The sequence below is a fragment of the Bubalus kerabau genome, chromosome 16 (assembly GCF_029407905.1).
Source record: "Bubalus kerabau isolate K-KA32 ecotype Philippines breed swamp buffalo chromosome 16, PCC_UOA_SB_1v2, whole genome shotgun sequence".
NCBI classification, from domain to species: Eukaryota; Metazoa; Chordata; class Mammalia; order Artiodactyla; family Bovidae; genus Bubalus; species Bubalus kerabau.
Genome location: NC_073639.1, coordinates 57,862,148 through 57,879,462, shown reverse-complemented (window position 1 = coordinate 57,879,462; position 17,315 = coordinate 57,862,148). Strand labels below are relative to the sequence as shown.

General features: G+C 49.9%; 1 protein-coding gene across 5 annotated transcripts in view; it reads right to left on the bottom strand.

The window, feature by feature from the left end:
* Window positions 1-2,726: 2,726 nt before the first annotated feature.
* Window positions 2,727-17,315, bottom strand: part of KDM2B (lysine demethylase 2B) — a 119,513-nt gene continuing 104,924 nt past the window's right edge. For 2 of the 5 annotated variants that reach the window (XM_055550453.1, XM_055550455.1), the window contains 10 exons: window positions 14,040-14,183; window positions 12,731-12,817; window positions 12,290-12,550; window positions 11,986-12,099; window positions 11,279-11,317; window positions 10,463-11,142; window positions 9,530-9,693; window positions 9,279-9,440; window positions 8,423-8,641; window positions 2,727-4,040 (listed from right to left, as the gene is read on the bottom strand). In XM_055550453.1, coding sequence (XP_055406428.1) covers window positions 3,859-4,040; window positions 8,423-8,641; window positions 9,279-9,440; window positions 9,530-9,693; window positions 10,463-11,142; window positions 11,279-11,317; window positions 11,986-12,099; window positions 12,290-12,550; window positions 12,731-12,817; window positions 14,040-14,183 — 2,052 coding nt within the window. In that variant the 3' untranslated portion in view covers window positions 2,727-3,858. The remainder of the gene's footprint in view (window positions 4,041-8,422; window positions 8,642-9,278; window positions 9,441-9,529; window positions 9,694-10,462; window positions 11,143-11,278; window positions 11,318-11,985; window positions 12,100-12,289; window positions 12,551-12,730; window positions 12,818-14,039; window positions 14,184-17,315) is intronic. The other 3 variants (XM_055550456.1, XM_055550457.1, XM_055550454.1) reach the window with 2 other exon arrangements.

The window sequence follows — 17,315 nt, the reverse complement described above, 5'->3', positions numbered from 1 at the left end:
ACCTGAGAAACTAACTTATGCAAAAAAGGTTCTTAGGATATTAATGATGTGAAATCTCTCTTCTTTTAGATCTAATTCTGATCACGGTGGTTGAGTTGAGACCAACTGTGGATTCACTCCCACTGCTTGTGAGGAGGTATGTTTTTGGGAAACTACATAACTCCTTGGGTGAGTCCTGTGGGTTTCTTATCTTTTGACTCTGTGCAGTGGGTAGCACATGCCTTCAGGTGCTCAGGATCCAGAAGTCAATGGACAAGACCTGAAAATTACAGCAAAGGAGGTAAATAGTCTTCCCCTCGGTGCTTAAGGCCGGAAGTTTGGCTAGCTATGAAATACAGTTGCCTTTCTATGTTTTCTGATAGTGAGGGTCAAAGCATGTAAACCAAGGCTTGTGGATACTCTCCAAACCTCTTCTCTTGTGTTTGCCTGCAGACCCAAAGCTCAGCCCCTGCTGAAGCTGTAGGTGCACTTAATCTGTACTTCTAGTCAGACAGTGAACTCCAGAAATTAAACATTACCCACAAATCACTAATTTGGTGGAGGGGTCTAAAAATCCAGGCTAGCAGGTGAGATAGTAAACACACCCAAATAGAAGCCAAGCAGCAGGTATTGGTGTATCTTAAGTTAAATTAGAAAATTGTGATTTGTTTGCTCATAGTCTCAGCTGAAAACAGCTTATTTACTGTTTCCTCTTGGACTTATATATAGTATCAGGTGCTTGTTTTAGCAGTGAACAAAAACTCCTAGTGGTAGATCTTCGTAGGCAGCATTTTCAAACAACCTTGGCTTAGTAAGAAGCAAACACATTTTCAGCCTAATAGGTTGGAATTATAAGGTACTAATTTATTTGGCAGGGGGCAAACATGTCTCTCTGGAACCTGCATTTTCTAGTTGCATGCCATGTCTCTATTTCTGAATAGGTAACCTGTCATATGGATCCATAAGGGAATAAGTGACATCTCTTTACCCTCATGGTACGGAATGATGTCATTCGATGGGCCGTGGTATCTCCCTTTGTCAAGGTCAGCAGGAAGGACCTTGAGGGAGGGTTGGAGCCTCTCCTTTTTCCTGGGTTAAGATGTGGTCTTACCCAGGAACTGCTCCGTATGGTTTATGTGCCTTCCATTACTTCATCAGATACAATATTTGGGCTCAGAATAGCTGTTTGCAAGCATCTAGCTTGGCCCAGCCTCATCTAAAGCTCATTTTGTAAGGAATAGGTCTGTACTGGGATATACCAAGTACCTTAACATAATGCACCTTCAAGTTGTGAACATGTGTTCCCATGTCCAGTCGTGTGAGTTCACATACCTGGAGTACATTGTCATGTGCTGCATCCTCTATAAGTGCTTTTGTGTACTCACAATACTGTAGAGAATACGGTGTTTACTTCAAGCCCAGGATGTCTGGAAGCAAGTGTAAAAGCAGCAGTGATGTAGCTGGTACTGTGCTTAAAGTCTGTACTAGAAGATGAGACATGTTTTTTTATGTATTTGTGTCCAAAATATTATAAACCTATACAGTTCTATATATCTGATTGGATTAGTTGGGTATCTAGGCTAACTTTGTTGGACTTCAGAAAAAATTGAACTTAGGAATGTGCTCTCAGAACAGAACTTGTTTGTGTGTAGGGGACTTACTATATAATCTTAACTGGATTGTTTGGTACACCTGGGGGATGGTAATCTGTGACCAGCGCACTGCAAACATGACCGGGAAACGCTCAGTTTCTAATGCCGAGATTCTACCTGGAAACGACTGTCACCCTTCAGCAGTTCTCAAGGAAGAAGATGTCTTTACTGGACATCAGGGTCACTCTTACTCAGAGGTTCGCAGCACTCAGGCTGCCAAGAAAATGGCAACTTGACCTCTGGTATGGGTGCTCCACAATGAGTGATCAGGCTTGTAAAGGTAAGCCACATTTTTATAAATAAACCATCATGTGTTAAACTAATCTTACTTCTGTCAAATGCATCCCCTGAGTTAAATTCCAGGGTGGAACAGCTTCAGATGTCTCCAGTTTGAGTCAGAAAGGATCTCTGGATTTAAATGAATAGGAGGCAGAGACCTAGACGGGACCTAAAACCATTTCACCATGGAAAAAAAAAAAAAAAGGATTGGGGGTGGTGGTGTGAGTATGAAATGACTATTAGTGGGAAAGGCTGGTCCCATGAGACCCAAGTCTGATGGTGCTGTTGATGACTGAGGAAGGAAGCTGGTCCGTGTTTATCTTCAGATGATTAGTTGCCTTTCTGTGATCTCAAGTTGACTTCCCACCTGGGGCAGTCACCTGCTAGCTAAGGGCTTCCAGCCACCCCAGCCCCACGTCACCAGTGCAGGGTGTGGTCTCCTTGAGTTGCCTCCACTGGAAGCTGAGCAAGTGGACCCCCGTTCCCCCTCTTTGGCAGTGGAAATGCCAAGTGGCTGTGGAAGTTACCTTATACAGGCTAGGTCAGAGGCAACCACACAGGTAAGCCACTCTGCCCCTTAAAGCAGTTCGTACCTAATGCTTACATGTGGACGTACCTTATTAGCCACGAACAGCAAGATCTCTTTCTGAAGACAGAAAAACATGTTCCAAGGGGCTGCTGCATTTCTCCGGTGACTAAGAAATGATACCTAGTCTGGCTTCAGGATAGCATACACTGGTGTCGAGACTATAGCCTCTGGACCTCCCAGTCAGGCTTCCAGTCCGCCCCAGAACAAAAACCCTCAAAGCCCAAGAGTGAGTTTTTTTGTACAATTGTTTATACAAATCCAACAAAGGTAAAACCGCGTCAGGGAAGGTCTAGGAAAACAACACCTTACGACAGTGGCACTTACGATGCGTAACTTTACAACTGGGCAACAGCCATGGGCTAAACCTCAAATGAGAACTCAGCTCACTTCAAAGGAGAGAAGAAAAGAAAAGAAAAGGCTGTGGTGGGTCATTTATTCTATTTCTCGACTCACTGTATAAATTAGATCTATGTAGAATACAAGAGCTCATGCTGGAGCAAACCCCTCCTGAGTGCAAAGGCTGAAGTCTGAATTTCAAAATTTTGAGGGGAAAAAAAAAGGTGAATTCTATACAGAGGAAATTTAGCAAAGTGTCTCTCTCACTTTGACTATAATTTACATATATCCACATCATGCTTATGCAGTTTCTTGACATACAAAGCAGGCTCTCAACTTCCAGTTAGACATGCTTTTAACTAGAGGTCTTAGCCTGCTTTGCCGGATCTGGGCACGTGTATAGATGTGTTTGTATGAAGTACAGGGAAAAGTTCTCTCCTACCTTAAGGAAACCAGGAAAGTTGGCAATCTCAAAACAATAAAAACACTGGTATGCATTCAAACCTTGCATAAATAACTTTTAAACAATTTGTACAAAAATAGTTCTGCATAATGTAAGATGTAACAAAACCAAACAAACATGTTGAGACGGCAGATGTGGTGTGTGGTCCACTTTATGTTGACACCAAAACTCCCCAAAGTTGCCAGGAGTAAGGTGTCCGAAACTAAAACACCACCCCCCACCCCAAAATTTCCTAAGCTCATGCTTCAGTAAGAGAATGTCGCCCAAGTCCATCCTCCTCTCCAACGGGAATGTCTTCTTGGTAAAGGCCGCCTGAGCAATGGTCCAGAAAGCAGTGCGGTTTTGATTCAGAAAGACCAGAGGAAAGCACCAGGCTCACTCATCCCCCAAACGGTGGCGGACTGGCTTCTCCCTCGGTGAGACTTGCAAAAGGGAATTGTCTGGGGTTTGTTGTTCCAAGTTCCAAATTGAAAATATTTAAAGGCCCTAATAAGTCTTTCCCCTTCCCCTGGCGTCTCCCCTCCCCTCCCCTACCCCGTATTTACATACTTGTCCTTGGACTAACTCAGTTTTTGCAGGAGTTTTTCTTCCACTTGCCCGAACTGGACACTAACAGACATTTCGGCTATGAACTGCTCGCAGCCTTCCTTGGTAACTTGCTTGCAGTACCTCAGGTCAATGTGACAGATATTCCCACAGCGTTTGAAGAAGGACAGGCACTGGTCAGTCACCTTATTGCAGTCTGGAGGGAAGAGGACACAGGTGAGGTGGAGGAGGAGTGGAACTGAGGACCCCCCCAACTCCCCCAAGCAGCTCTCCTGTTCAGTCTCCTCAGATGGGGCCTGGTTTCCTCTGCCACTTACAAAGGTTCACACATGCCTGAAAAACACCACAAGTTCCGAGTGAAATTGCTCAGGCTCTTGTCCCATTTAAGAGTCTTACACGTATACATTCTCACATCAACAGGTCCTGTCCATGTTGTTTTACAGATAAGATCACATGACACACGAAAACAGCTTGCTTTTCATGCCTATACTCCTGCTGAGGAACACCTCTCTCTGCACGCTCTTGTGTGCTTACCTGCTCATTCCCAGGGAAGAGATGCTGGGGAGTGAGGACACTGTAAGGCCATCCCGGGACCCTCCTGCTCCCCTGGACACTGGCGCTTTACTGCAAGGCCCACATGCTTGGTCCCCTCCATGGAATGTCTACCTCAAACCCATGCAGGAAACCAATGCACTAGAAGTGGCTGGAGAGATTCCATCCACAGAGAGCAAAATCGGAACTCCGAACCCTCAACCGAGTATTTCTATCAATGTGGACTTAGGGTCTGTCATACTCTTTTCTTAGAACTGAACGCTCAGTCAATGAGCTGCAGTGCCAGCTCTCATCCAGCTGAGGCCAAGTCCCTACCCTGAGCCTGGAGATTCCTTCATCTCAGTGGTATTACTGACCTTGGCTTGTCATTGCTAGTATGCATACTTTCATTTTGCTCTTGAATTGAGTATGAACAAATGTTAACAGTAAGGACAAACTGCAGTAACGCACATGAGGCCAGTGCCAGCTCCATATGTCACAGTGCCTCCAGCTTAGGAGGTGGTACAAAGAAGTCACGTCACAGCATCCCACAAGTCATCAAAGAGCACTCTCCTCAGGTCTGCACAACATCCTTGCACAAATGCTCAGAGTCCTGGATACACATTTCAGACAATGTCAACAAAATCCAATCCTGAACAATGAACTCATGAACTTAGAACAAGTGGTGATGGAAAGCTGAGTGCCTCCCATGCTAGCCAGGCAGATGGCAAAGTGACAAGGATGCTGCCAAAGAGGTGACTTGGAAGATTAACACCTCAGATTTTCCAAGGGTATCCCCTTACCTCATAATCTCTCAAATATTTGCCCACATAGTCTTACTGTAAAAGTCAAGTGAGAAGGATGGTGTATAAACCCTGTAAGGGGAAGAGGTACAAAGCTGGAAGACTCCCCAGAAGAGGGGAGTTCGTCTCTGGGCAAGAGAAAGGCTCTAGACTAGGCAGCACCACTGTGGAAGGCAGGAGGGCCCACTGAAAAATGGGGGTTACAGGGAAATTTACCTGCTGACTGTTGAGACCCCCAGACTCCTTTCCTGCCAAGCCCTGAACACCAGCAGCCTGGCCTGAACCCTTCAGTTGGGAGGTCAAGAAAAGTGTCCTTGGGCAACTTTGACCAGCTTAAGAGGAAAGATGGATAGGTGTCAAGTCTGGATTTCCCCAAAGAAACAACCCGTGCTGACTGCCCAATGACATCTACAGTCAATCAGCTCCCACCCTGTCCCAAGAGCAGCCCATCAGCTGAAGAGAAAACCACATGCTGAAGACAGAACTGAGAGGAGCCCCAGGCAGGCCCACCGACTGCTTCTGAAGGAACGCATGGTCTATGTGGAGAAGAAAATACAACCGCCAGTATCCTCAGGACAGACATCTGGATCCAAGAACAGGCCACTCCCCAAAAGTCCTGAGAACTGTAGCTGTCAAGTTAAAAATATAGGCTAAACCATGTGAGAACTGCCAATATGTGACTTTTGACCTACCTAATAAAGCAGTTTCATGTGTCTGAAATGAAAAATTCACTACAGCTGATCCTTGAACAACACGTGTTTGAACTGTGCAGGTCAACATATCTGCCCATGTGTTTCAATAGTGGTTGAACCTGAGGTTATGGAGGACGTGCGAATACCAAGGGCCAACCATCAGTTATATTTGGATTTTCTACTGCAGAGGGCTCCACCCCTAGCACCTAAGTTGTTTAAGGGTGAACTGACTATGAACTGTGTAAGAAGGGGAAAACCAAAGAACAGAGCAAAAAGACAAGAGGTGGGGAAAAAGTAAAGGTATCAAAAGACTATTAAAGAAAGAAAAAGGAAACTAACTCAAGAAAATTTTCCAGAACCACAGAACATATTTTCCAAGTTGAGAGATTGATTATACCTTATAACATGAAGGTATAATGAAACCATTTCAGACACAGAAGGTCTGGATTATGTCCTCCAGCAAATGAACAGATAAACCAAGAAAGAAGATACAGGATCAAGGAAAGAGGGGCCCCTACACAAGACAGAGACCAAGGAAATCCTAGGAAGCAGACATGCAGATGGCAGAGGCAGTCGAGTTCAAGTGGGGGCAGGAGGAAAGAAAGCTAGGAGGGTGGTTTCTTACCAAGATTGGTTAAGGGCCTAAGTTCATGAGGGTAAAGAATAGTACTCGAGTCTGTTGTAGAGTCTGTTCAGAGACTGAGCAAACAAAAAGGCAATTATTAACTCTAGGGAAAACAAAAAAATTGTGCAAGGAAAGAAACATACTCATAATACACACTTTGGCTCAACACTGGACAATACATGCATGGCCATAATGCAGTAAATAACAGTGACTTAACCACACAAACTGGGAAGATTTTGGGGTGGGGGAGGCGGCAGTGGAGAGAATTTAAGAACAGTAATCCTTATGCTGTACAAGGCAAGTTAACAAAAAGAGCATCTGAGTAAAAAATAAACAAGAAATAGCAATGTAGGCTGTTTGGAAAAGGGGAGGTAAACAAACAGCAAGAGCTCAAAATTTGAAGGTGGTTCCTCCAGGTGAGAAGCAGGGGAGGCAAGGCACCAAAGTGGCTTCACTTTTGCTACCAGACCTGATCTGACCACACTGAAGGACCTGGCAATATGTCAAGCGCTTTCCTTTCTGTGGCAGAGGCTTATTTTACCATTAACTAGTTACACTTATAGGAAGAGAAAACATGTTCAAAAGAACTGAGTATAGAAAAGACTGGGTATGGAGACGGGCCTTCATGCGTGTCACAGCTCTGAACACAATGGAGAGACATGCATGCAGGCTCTGAGACGAAAAGAGGCGACTGGACTGTGGCGGAAAACAAAATGCAAAAGATGACTCACACACACGTATCATGGACATCCTCTTCGCTGCAGGGGAGGGGGATTAAACTGGTATCCCTGCTATATACCCTAGTGACCCAGTCAGAACAGGGTAACGAGTTCATAACTACCAAGCACTTAGAACAAGCTGCCTCCCAGGACCTTCTCCACTGGGCAGCCCAGCATCACTTCAAGACCAATAGCTGACTCACCTCAGTGTGGCGCTCTGTTCACTGCCTCCTTGGGAGGCCACCACCCCACTGCCACCCGCCACCAAAACTCCCTGAGGAGGCGGAAGGGGCCTCCCAGACACTAAGGTACAACTTTAGCTCAAGTGAGCCAAACCTCCTCGCTCCCAGTCGGATGGGGCATTAGCAACAGGAAGGAGGAGTTTCTCAGGAATGAACACGGGCTGAAGAGACAAACAGCAAAAGAGCATGTGAATGCTGACCAAGCCAAACAGCAGATTAGACTGTGTTAAAATAGAATTTACATGAGGTGAGAGTATCATTTATTACTTGCTAATTTCTGGAGGGAAAAAAAATGTTTTTTTTTGGTCTCATCTGAATCTCCCTCCCACACCTAACCTGACCATCCTGAGCCATCAGACCAGTACAGGATTATTGGCTGGGCTGAGAATGGGTGGCGTCACCTCGGTCCACCTCCCTGTTGGTCATGCCCCAAGCTCTTAGGAACTAACTCCAGCCCCATCAGTAAGTGGAGGAAGTGAGGACTCACTCCACTGTGGGGTTTTCTTGTCAACAACGGGCCCCTTGAGAGCAGAGTCAGGAGGGGGACACGTGAGCAACAACAACAACGGCAGCCATCAAGCCGGGCACTCCATCCGCCTGGCCTGGCTGCACTGCCAGGCATCCTCCCACACCGGCTGCTGCCCGGCACCAGCTCATCCACTGAGCCCGAGTGAAGCTTTTCTAGCCCTTATTTTGGGTCAAGAGCCACTTCTATGTGCTCATGTGCACTCACTGCTACTGGCACTATTTTTTTGTAGCAATTATTTAAAATCTAATAATGCTTAATTGTTCATGTGCTTCCCCGCTAGACTAGGCCGTGTGTCTGTCTTGTTCCCTGATGTGTCACAGCACCTAGGACGTGACCCTATAACAAGAGGCAAGCTAGTATTTCCCTACAAATGTCAAATGCCCCCCCACCCGAACCATAGGGTCCTGGACAGAGCCCCGTGGGTGCCCCTGACTGACCTGACAGGTTGATTTCAGTTAAGGAGTCCCGGGTGGTGGTGCCCACAGCAGTGAGCAGGTTGATGGACTGGTCAGTGACGTGGTTACAGTAACTGAGGTGGAGCTTGGAGAGCAGGGGCATGTGGCGGATGATAAGCCGCAGGGAGGCGTCCGTGATGTCCAGGCCGGCCAGACGCAGCTCCACAATGTTCCGGAGCTTACTCCGATTGTCCATCTGACCTGAGAGGGTGGGGCAGAAGAGGCAACGTGTCACCCAGACATGACGCTCTTCAAGGCCCACCCGCCAGATGGGACACCTGGGTTTCATTCAGCCAGTGAGTATCTCCCCTAAAAGATCAGGACTGGTTCCAACGTTTAAAGACTGGCATATTCCACGTCAAGTTTTACATTTGCAAATCCTTTAAAAGTCAGAAAATCTACAAACACAGCCTGCATTCCACCCTCAGTGCTTGGCCAATTAAAGCAGAGATAGCACAGCATCTCTGGGTCAGCAGTTTCCTCTTTTTTGAAGGTATGGGTGTGGAGCAGTGAGCCCTGCAACCTGTTCTAGAGGGCTCAACCCCTGAGGCCCTGCCCAGCCACAAAGACCCCGACGCTTCCGAGGCTCAGAGCTCAGAAGAACAAGTGAACAGCAAAGCAGTCAGACCCACGCAGAGCTCCCAAAGTGGCATGATGGGAGCTGCTGACCTCTCACAGATCCCTTCTGCACCCAAAGCTGACTGAGAACAGGAGAAGGGCCAAGGCCAGAAAAGGCTTGAGGACACAAGTACCAGATGTGTCTGTGGTGAAAACCAGATCCACCAGCACAGCTTGATCACATCACCTTTACCTGAGCCGTGTGGGCCTGGCCCCTCACCTGGCCTGTTGTCTGTAGGCGGGGACAGGAGGTCCCGCATCTGGGCGTCCTTCAGCCCTTCTACCCACTGGACATCCAGGGTCCGGAGCAATGGACAGCTGGAGCTACAGAGGGCGGAGACTGCGATCCATGAGCAGCCGGACAGCACCAAGTCTCGGAGCCCTGGGGGGACAGAGAGGGGGCCGCAGGTCAAGTGACACGCCCCCAGCCCCCAATACTGCACTCTGGGGGGTCCCTGGTCCAGTGCTCACCAGGCAACCGGTTGATGAGCCAGCTCAGCTGTTTCTTGGAGATATTGGTCCAGCTGAGGTCTAGGGAGACAGGCTGTCGCCGGATGATGCCGCTTAGCATCAGGGGCGTGATGGACTTGCAGTGGTTCAAATCGATGCGGGTCCATAACCGCTTATCGCAGCACCTGGGGGCCAGGCCCAGCAAAAGGGGCAACATCAGAGTTGGGAGCTCACTGGGGGAGCCTCCTGCATGGCTGTGGTCAGTCCCCCACCTACCAAGCCCAAGGAGAGGCTCCTTAACTTTGCCCTCTGGACTCTTCTGCTTAGTTTCTGTCTTATTCTCACCTGGAAGAGGCTGCTCTGGGGTCACAGCCCTTCCCCCTATGGAAAGTACCAACACCTCTAATGTATTTACTGGGGGCTTTATGACACCTTCCACAGATCAAATCTCAAAACAACCCTGCAGCATGCCTGTTCACAGATGAAAGTAAGTAACTTGACCAAGGTGAGAAAGCTGGGGACTCTCAAAGCAGGAACCCAGGAACTGGCAAGGTGCCCTCAAACTGGGCTCCTATTTTTTTTTTTTTTTTGGTGCCCTACTGCTTGGTATATGGGATCTTAACTTCCTGGCCAGGGATTCCTATGCTCCTGGCAGTGGATTCCCAACCACAGGACTGCCAGGCAAGTCTCACCTGGGCTAACTCTTAAAGAACAAGAATACCACTTGGTTCTTAGTTCACCTCCCAAGGGGTTAAGCTAGGAAAGCAAATAGGGTTCACCTCTTTCAACAAGACCACACTGATGGGACTCTGGAACTCTCTGAGGATACTGAAGCTGGACTGACTTAGAAGGCGAGAGCATGATAAGTGACTCCCCGTGGGGATGCCCCAGCCCACCCGGGTCTAGCAGCAGCCTGGCCCCCTGGTGCCTCCCTGTCTGAGCTCAGCCCCTCACCAGCGGTTCCAGGTCTTGCAGACCCGCATGCAGACACACAAGTCTTGGTGGCTGAGGTAGCTGAAGACGGCCATCCACACCTCCCTGTGCATGACGTGGGCTGCCCCGTCATCCAGGGGCAGCGAGTCGGGCGGGGGGCTGATGGGGGGCGGCCGGATCACATGTCGCTCCATCTGGATACACTTGGGCGGGGACACGGAGGGAGGGGGCCGGGAGATGACTCGGGGCGGGCTGCGCAGGCCGGGCCCCAGCTGGTGCCGCAGCTCCCGGGGGGTGCCGTTGAGCCCCTTGCTGAAGCGGTGGGGGCGCTCGCAGAGGCCCAGGGGCCGCTTGGGCTCCTCATTCTCGCTCTCAGGCTCCGACTTGATGGGCTGGTGATTCTCCTGGGCCAGGCTGCTCTCCGTCTTCTGGATCTCCTGGTTCAGCTCCTTGCTCAGCTCCTTGCTCAGCTCCTTGTTGGGGAGCCGCCGCTTCCGGCGCATCTTCACCTTCTTCTTCTCCTCGGGCCCCTCCGCGCCCTCTGTGCTTGGCCCGGCAGTAGGGGAGCTGGAGCGCGAGTGGTCGCTCTCCCTGGTCTTAGGGGGCGCCTCGGGTAGGTCGTCCTCTGGTTCCTGCTTGAACCGCCGGAGAGGCTTGTTGGCCAGAGTTATCCGGTCCTCGGCGTTCTTCCAGGACCGTCGCTGAGGAAGGGGAGCACGGGAGTAAGCTCCCAGGCCCGGGGCTGCGCCCACCTAGGGCCTCCTACCCTCCACCCTGACTACTGCCCCAAGAGAGGTTCTGGGACAAAGGAGCGGGGGGGTGGGTGGGAGATGGTACCTTTTTCCTGAAAAGCTTATCTTCTTTGCCGGGTTTTAGCTGTCATGGGAAAGAAAAGATGCAAAGCTTGCTCCCAGGGGTCGCGGGATTTGGTCCCCTCCACACCCAGCCCCACCAAGAATCCACAGTAAAAGAGCAGAAGCTGGGGGGTCACCTTCCCAACAAACCCCCGTCTCCTCCGCTCTGGGTGGGCCCTGCCTGCTGGCTTTAAGGAAAATCTGGAAGTGGCGGAGGCTGATGGAACTATCCCCACCCACTTGACCTCCCACCCCTGGACAGACCCAGGGATCCGCAGTTGCCCATTCAGGTCGGACTTGGCTCTGGGAGCCAGGCCTTGAGGCAGCGTCTGCGGGATTTCCCTGCCGAGCCTTAATGGCTAAAGCTGGGAGAAGACAACCGGGCGCCACCTCGTGGCTGATGCTGGAAGGGCCGGTGGGTGGAGCAGGGCCGCCAGGATCCTTCGAGGTTCCCCAGATCCACAGGGCTTCCCTGCGGCAGCTTCAGCTTCCCAGGCCCCACGCCGGAACCATGAGCTGGTGACCGGGGGCTGGGGCCTGGGAAGTTATGGTGAAACGGTGTCTGGGAGCGTCTGCGGCAGTGGGTTCGAGGACCAGTGGGGCGGGGGCGGGGTGGGAGTGGGGCGCGGGTGCCAGGGACTCGGGGTCCCAGGGGGCCTGGGGCGGGGCGGCGGGGCGACGTGGGAGCACCTGCTGCTGGAAGTAAGTGAGACTGGATCTCCACCAGGGGCTGAGGCTGCTGCCTAGAGGGGGCCTCGGCGAGAGGTGAGAGGAGGAACCGGGGGACGTTTGAAGCGTCGAGGCCTAAAGGGGTGGGAAGAGGAGTGACTCGCTGGTTTTCCCCTCCTTTTCTCTTAGGCTGGGCTCTCAGGACTTATGTGACTTGCTGGGGCGGCCCGCTGCCCGTCCCCACCCCCGCCCAGGCGCCCCTGCATCCGGGACTAGCCAGGCCACCCCTCGCTGCCCGCCCCCTGCCCCCCGACCCTAAGCGTACTCGCTTGCGTCCACTCAGCTCCTGGGGCTTCTCGTATTTCCGCTTCCGCCTCAGGTGCACGTCGTCCGACTTTCGGCGCAGGATGCCGTCGGGGGGCACCTTCTTGGGGTGCTCGTCGGACCTGCGCCGGGGCGCCTCCTCACACTCACTCCTCCGCTTGGCAGGCTCCTGCCCTTCCTTGTTGTCCCGGTTCATCTTCTGCTCCTTGAGCAGGGAGCCAGGCAGGTTGGAGGCGTACTTAAAGCCAGGGCCACGCTTTTGCTTGTAGGCCAAAAACAGAGAAGGAACACACCAACTGTATATCTTTGGACTTGCCCCTGCCCCCGAGTCCGCAGTAGCCCCTCCCAGCCGACATCGCCGTCGGGGGGACAAGCTGGGTCTGGCAAGGCCAAGGTCTACCCCTCCCGGGCTGACCCCTGGGACTTGGAGCCCGGCACTCACTTTCCCGGTCTTGCCGGCGTGGTTACACTTGGGACACTCCCAGCAGTTTGGAAGCTCATCGTTGACCACGCCCTCTGACTCCTTAATCTGGGAGGGACACACACAGAGTCAGCAAGCAAGGAGGTGGGGAACAAGGCCAGCTCTGCCCCAGGCACTGACACCCCCTCCCAAATGCTATTTCCATACCACCTTTGACCAAGAAAAATCAAGAGTAGTAAAGACGGTGGCTCTGGAGTCAGGTCAGGATTCAAATCCTGACTGTGCCTCTTCTAGCTCCATGATCCTGGGCAAATCGCTTCATTTCCGTGGACAAGTACCCTCAGCCACAAATGGAATGTGCCTGTTTCCCTGGAGTTATGTAAGAATTTAATGAGGTAACCTAGTGAAAGCAGTTAGCTCAGGGCCTGGCACCCAGCAAGGACCCACAAACTGTTCACTCATCTCATTGCACCATACTGGGTGCTTGGTATCAGCCAGTCAAATGTGTTGTCCCGGTTCTCCTGGAGATTCAGATCCAAGAGAGAAAGAAGTGACCAGGGGCCGGGGGCAAGTCGTAGCACCCTTTTCAGAGTGGGAGGTGGGTGTGTTGGGGAAAAGGGGATAAGTGTCAAAACAAACCTCCACTAACATCACTGAGGGAAAGGGGACAGACACCTCAGAGTCGAAGTGCCCTTTGAGGCGGGCCCACTGGTGGACCCACCCTCATCTCTCTAAACAGAGATACACCTGGGCTGGCGGGAGGTGCCAGGTATGACGACATTCACTTGAGACAGAAGGTGTGAGGTATGTGCCAGCCCAGAGCAGTTGATTCCTTTCAAAGGTGGAACCGGCTGCCTAAGAAGGGCAGGCCCAGCATGACAGTCCCCAGGAGAAGGCAGGCCTGTCCTGGCAACACTAAGGGAACAGGTTCCTGGCACAAAGGACAGGAATGCAACCACCTGTTGTTACATGACCCGCACTCTCCTGGCCCAGGCCTTACTTTCCCAGAAGACCCAAAAGCAACCCAACTACCCAGTCTTTCTGGCCCAGGTCTAAGACTCTGGGAACTCTGTGGGTCTGAGGTCCTGGCAGGTGGAGTGTGTGCATGTGCATGCATGCGTGTGTGCAGACATGGGTGTGTGCAAGGTCTGAGCTAGTCCAGGCCCTTCTGCTCTCAGCTCATCCTCGGATGCACAGAATCTCCCCGACTCCCAGGTTTTCCAGGGAAGGAACTTACTCCCTCCACCACAACCACCCCAGTGTCAGCACCACAGAGAGAGCCAGGGTCAGGTGTTGAGCAGTGCAGCCCGATGCCCCCAAGCCTGCTCACCTTAAGGCATCCAGGGTGGATGATTTCATTGCAGATGGAGCATTCCATGAGCATGAGGTTAAATTTGCCTTCTTCCTCTTCCACTGTGTCCTCTTTTCCCGCCTCGCCACACACCAGGCACACTGCGGTGTGAGGCAGCACTGGCTGCAGGGTGGGGAGAACACAAGGGAAGTCAGCATGGCCAGGACCCCCTGGGGAACAGATCAAAGGCAACGATTCCCCTCGGGCCTTCCAGGAGCCCTGGGAGAACCAGTGCAGGGCTGCCCACCGTTCATTCATTCATTCAAATCCTTATCCATGTTCTACCTCCACATGCCAGGTACTGTTCCAGCACTGAACCAGGCAGACAGAAGTCTCTGCCATTCTGAGCTTACATTTTAGTAGAGAGAAGCAGACAAAATGAAGAAGAGTCTGTTAGATGGTGACAAAGGAAATGGAGAATAAAGCAAGGAGGGCCAGGCCAGGGGAGAGATGAGGGAAAGGAGGGCTGACCTGAAACACAGGTCAGGGACCGCCTCACACTTGAGACAAGACCTGCAGGGGGAGGTGGGGCACAAACCAAGCCTGGATGTATCGGGGCTGAGGCTGTATTTCTCCAGCAGCCATCAAAGCACAGACCGAGGATTCTGGGTCCTCAGGACTTTAAAGGGAGGTCAAACTATCTTCAGAATACCACCAAGACACCATCTGCTTTTTTCACTGTGTGGGTGAAGCCACCCGTGTCAGGCTCCAATATGCCTGGGCAGTCACTGGACCATTCCTGGTTATACATTCCTTCAAGAAATGGCCAGTTTCATTTAAGGATATCGTAATTTTATGAAAAGTCTGACCTCTGAGGTCACATCCTTTTCAGATTCTGCATGACAAAATAGGAAACAGCCATTAACTATTTTAGCTGAACACCAAAGAATGACGGTTATCTAAAGGAAAAGCACTTGTGACCAAGCTGTGAGCTGAACTCGCAACTTTCTCCACAGAACATCAGTTTTTTTGGAAAGAAGACTGATTTAAAAAAAAGGGGGGGCAGATAATGGCACATTTTTTCGAGGATGAAAATAAGTGAGCCTGTCACAGAAAAATAAATGAAGGCATTTGTTGCAGATGATGAAATACAAATTTTCAAACAAAAATTAGAATTTTGGAAAACTTACATTAACCATCATAAAATAGACAACTTCCCAATACTTAAAGACGTTCCTGAGGACACTAGTGGCGGTGGTAACAAATGTGTTCACTTATTATTTTTCTAACACTGCATAACACTATTTGCCCCTACTTGGAAGATCTGTAAAAACTAAGTGAGCCAGTATTTTCCAAATGTCCAGCGTCTGATGTTACAATATTATGCAGGATACATGAGTGGCAAGAAAGACTAATGAATTTTAATGTAACAGTATGAAAAGTGTGTTGATACAGTTTCGGATTCCACACTGCAACTAACCCGTGAGCACTTGCCACCTGTCCCCTTCTGGTGGTGGATCAGAATATTCACAATTCCCTGAAAACATTACAGTAAAAGACTACTCCCTTTTCCAACTATGTATCTACGAGCCCAAATTTTCCTCAAAGAGTTCTTCTAAAGCATTACCACAAGAGAATAAATACCGGAGCATACGTGAAAACCCAGGTCTTTCCTAATGAACCAGGCATAAAAGAGATTTACAAAAACATAACAATGCTATTTTTCCTACTCATCCCTTTTGCTTTGGAAGATGTTATTTCTCATAAAAATGTTGTTTATGCTAACATATAGTGTGGGTTTCTTGTCATTTTTAAATTTAGAATTCAAAACATTAAAAAAATTTTATTACAGTAATGTTACTAAATAAATAGCCCACATAAACAAAAGCTCTTTGGAGGTTCTTATAATTTTTAAGAGGGTATCCAGAGACCACAAAGTCTGACAGCCAATGTAGTCCTAGACTGTAAACCCCTGTGGGCAGGCTCTCACTCTCTCCTCCTTATACACGCCGGCCTCCCAGTACTCAGAATCCAGAGGAAACACGATCAATTTTTAGTAAACTGAGTTAGAACAGCTTCAAATAAGCTAGGATATACACTCCAGTGATAACTAGTAAAAGTCTATAAGAAGACAACACGTTTCCGTTCAAGTGAATCAAACACTGAAGACAAAGGAGTGCTCGTTGGTTCAGGTGAGGAGGGGCACACTCAGAGGCCAAGCGAATGCAGAGACACAGGAGCGGAAGCCCTGGCCCAGGCTTGAGGGAGAGGGTGCTGGCGGCGGGAAAGGGTCAAGTCAGTGGGGGACGCGTCCTTGGGAGAGGGTGCAAGGGAAAGCTGCCAACAGGAAGAGGCAGACCCACACTTCAGGGAAACGGGCCTGGAGAAGCAGGAGGGGGCGGACGGTCTGCCTGGGTCACAGGCGGATAAAACATGGCAAGAATGCCCCAACAGGTGGGGAAGGCCGGAGAAAGAGGAGGGCAGAGGGCTGGGCTGAGGCTGCATTGCCATCAGACCCAGAAACGTCAGACTAGAGACACACAGAGGCGAGATTTCCTACAACCAGGCACCAGGGCAGACAGCAGGGCTACAAAGAAGAGGTGACGGCAGGGACAGGTTCCTATGACTGGGCCTGGTTCCCTGGAGGGAAGGCAGGGGTGAAAGAGAAAGCACAGCCAAAGAGGAAGAGACCGTCCCGGGACACCACTGATGGGCCAGGTTTTAGGTGACACCGTTCTCTGAACCCAGAGTCCCTACGGACAACCTCTCTTAAATCGTGACAGAATGCAGCAGGTCATGGACCCTCACTCCAGAAAAATGCACACACACTCATGCACACAGATAACAATCTGTATTTAATTTCAGGGGAGCGTTCAAATTCCCTGAAATCCATTCCAATGGTCTGGGTACAGGTCATAAAAACACAAGCCATGAAACTTTAAAACTCCTGCACAGAAAAGAAAAAGACAGTCAACAGAAGGAAAAGGTAACCTACAGAATGGGAGAAAATATTTACAAACCATGTATCTGATCATGGGTTAATATCCAGACTATGTGAAGGACTCCTACAACTCAAGGACAGAGATACAATCCACTGTGGTGGATTCATTTCGATATACGGCAGAACCAATACAACATTGTACAGTTTAAAAATAAAATTAAAAAAAAAAAGAAAGAAATACAATCCAATTTTAAAACAGGCAATGGACTTCAACAGATATTTTACAAAGAAGGTCTACAAATGACCACCAATCACACGACAGCATCCTTGACATCAGGAATCACCAGATAAATGTGAATCAAAACCACAATGAA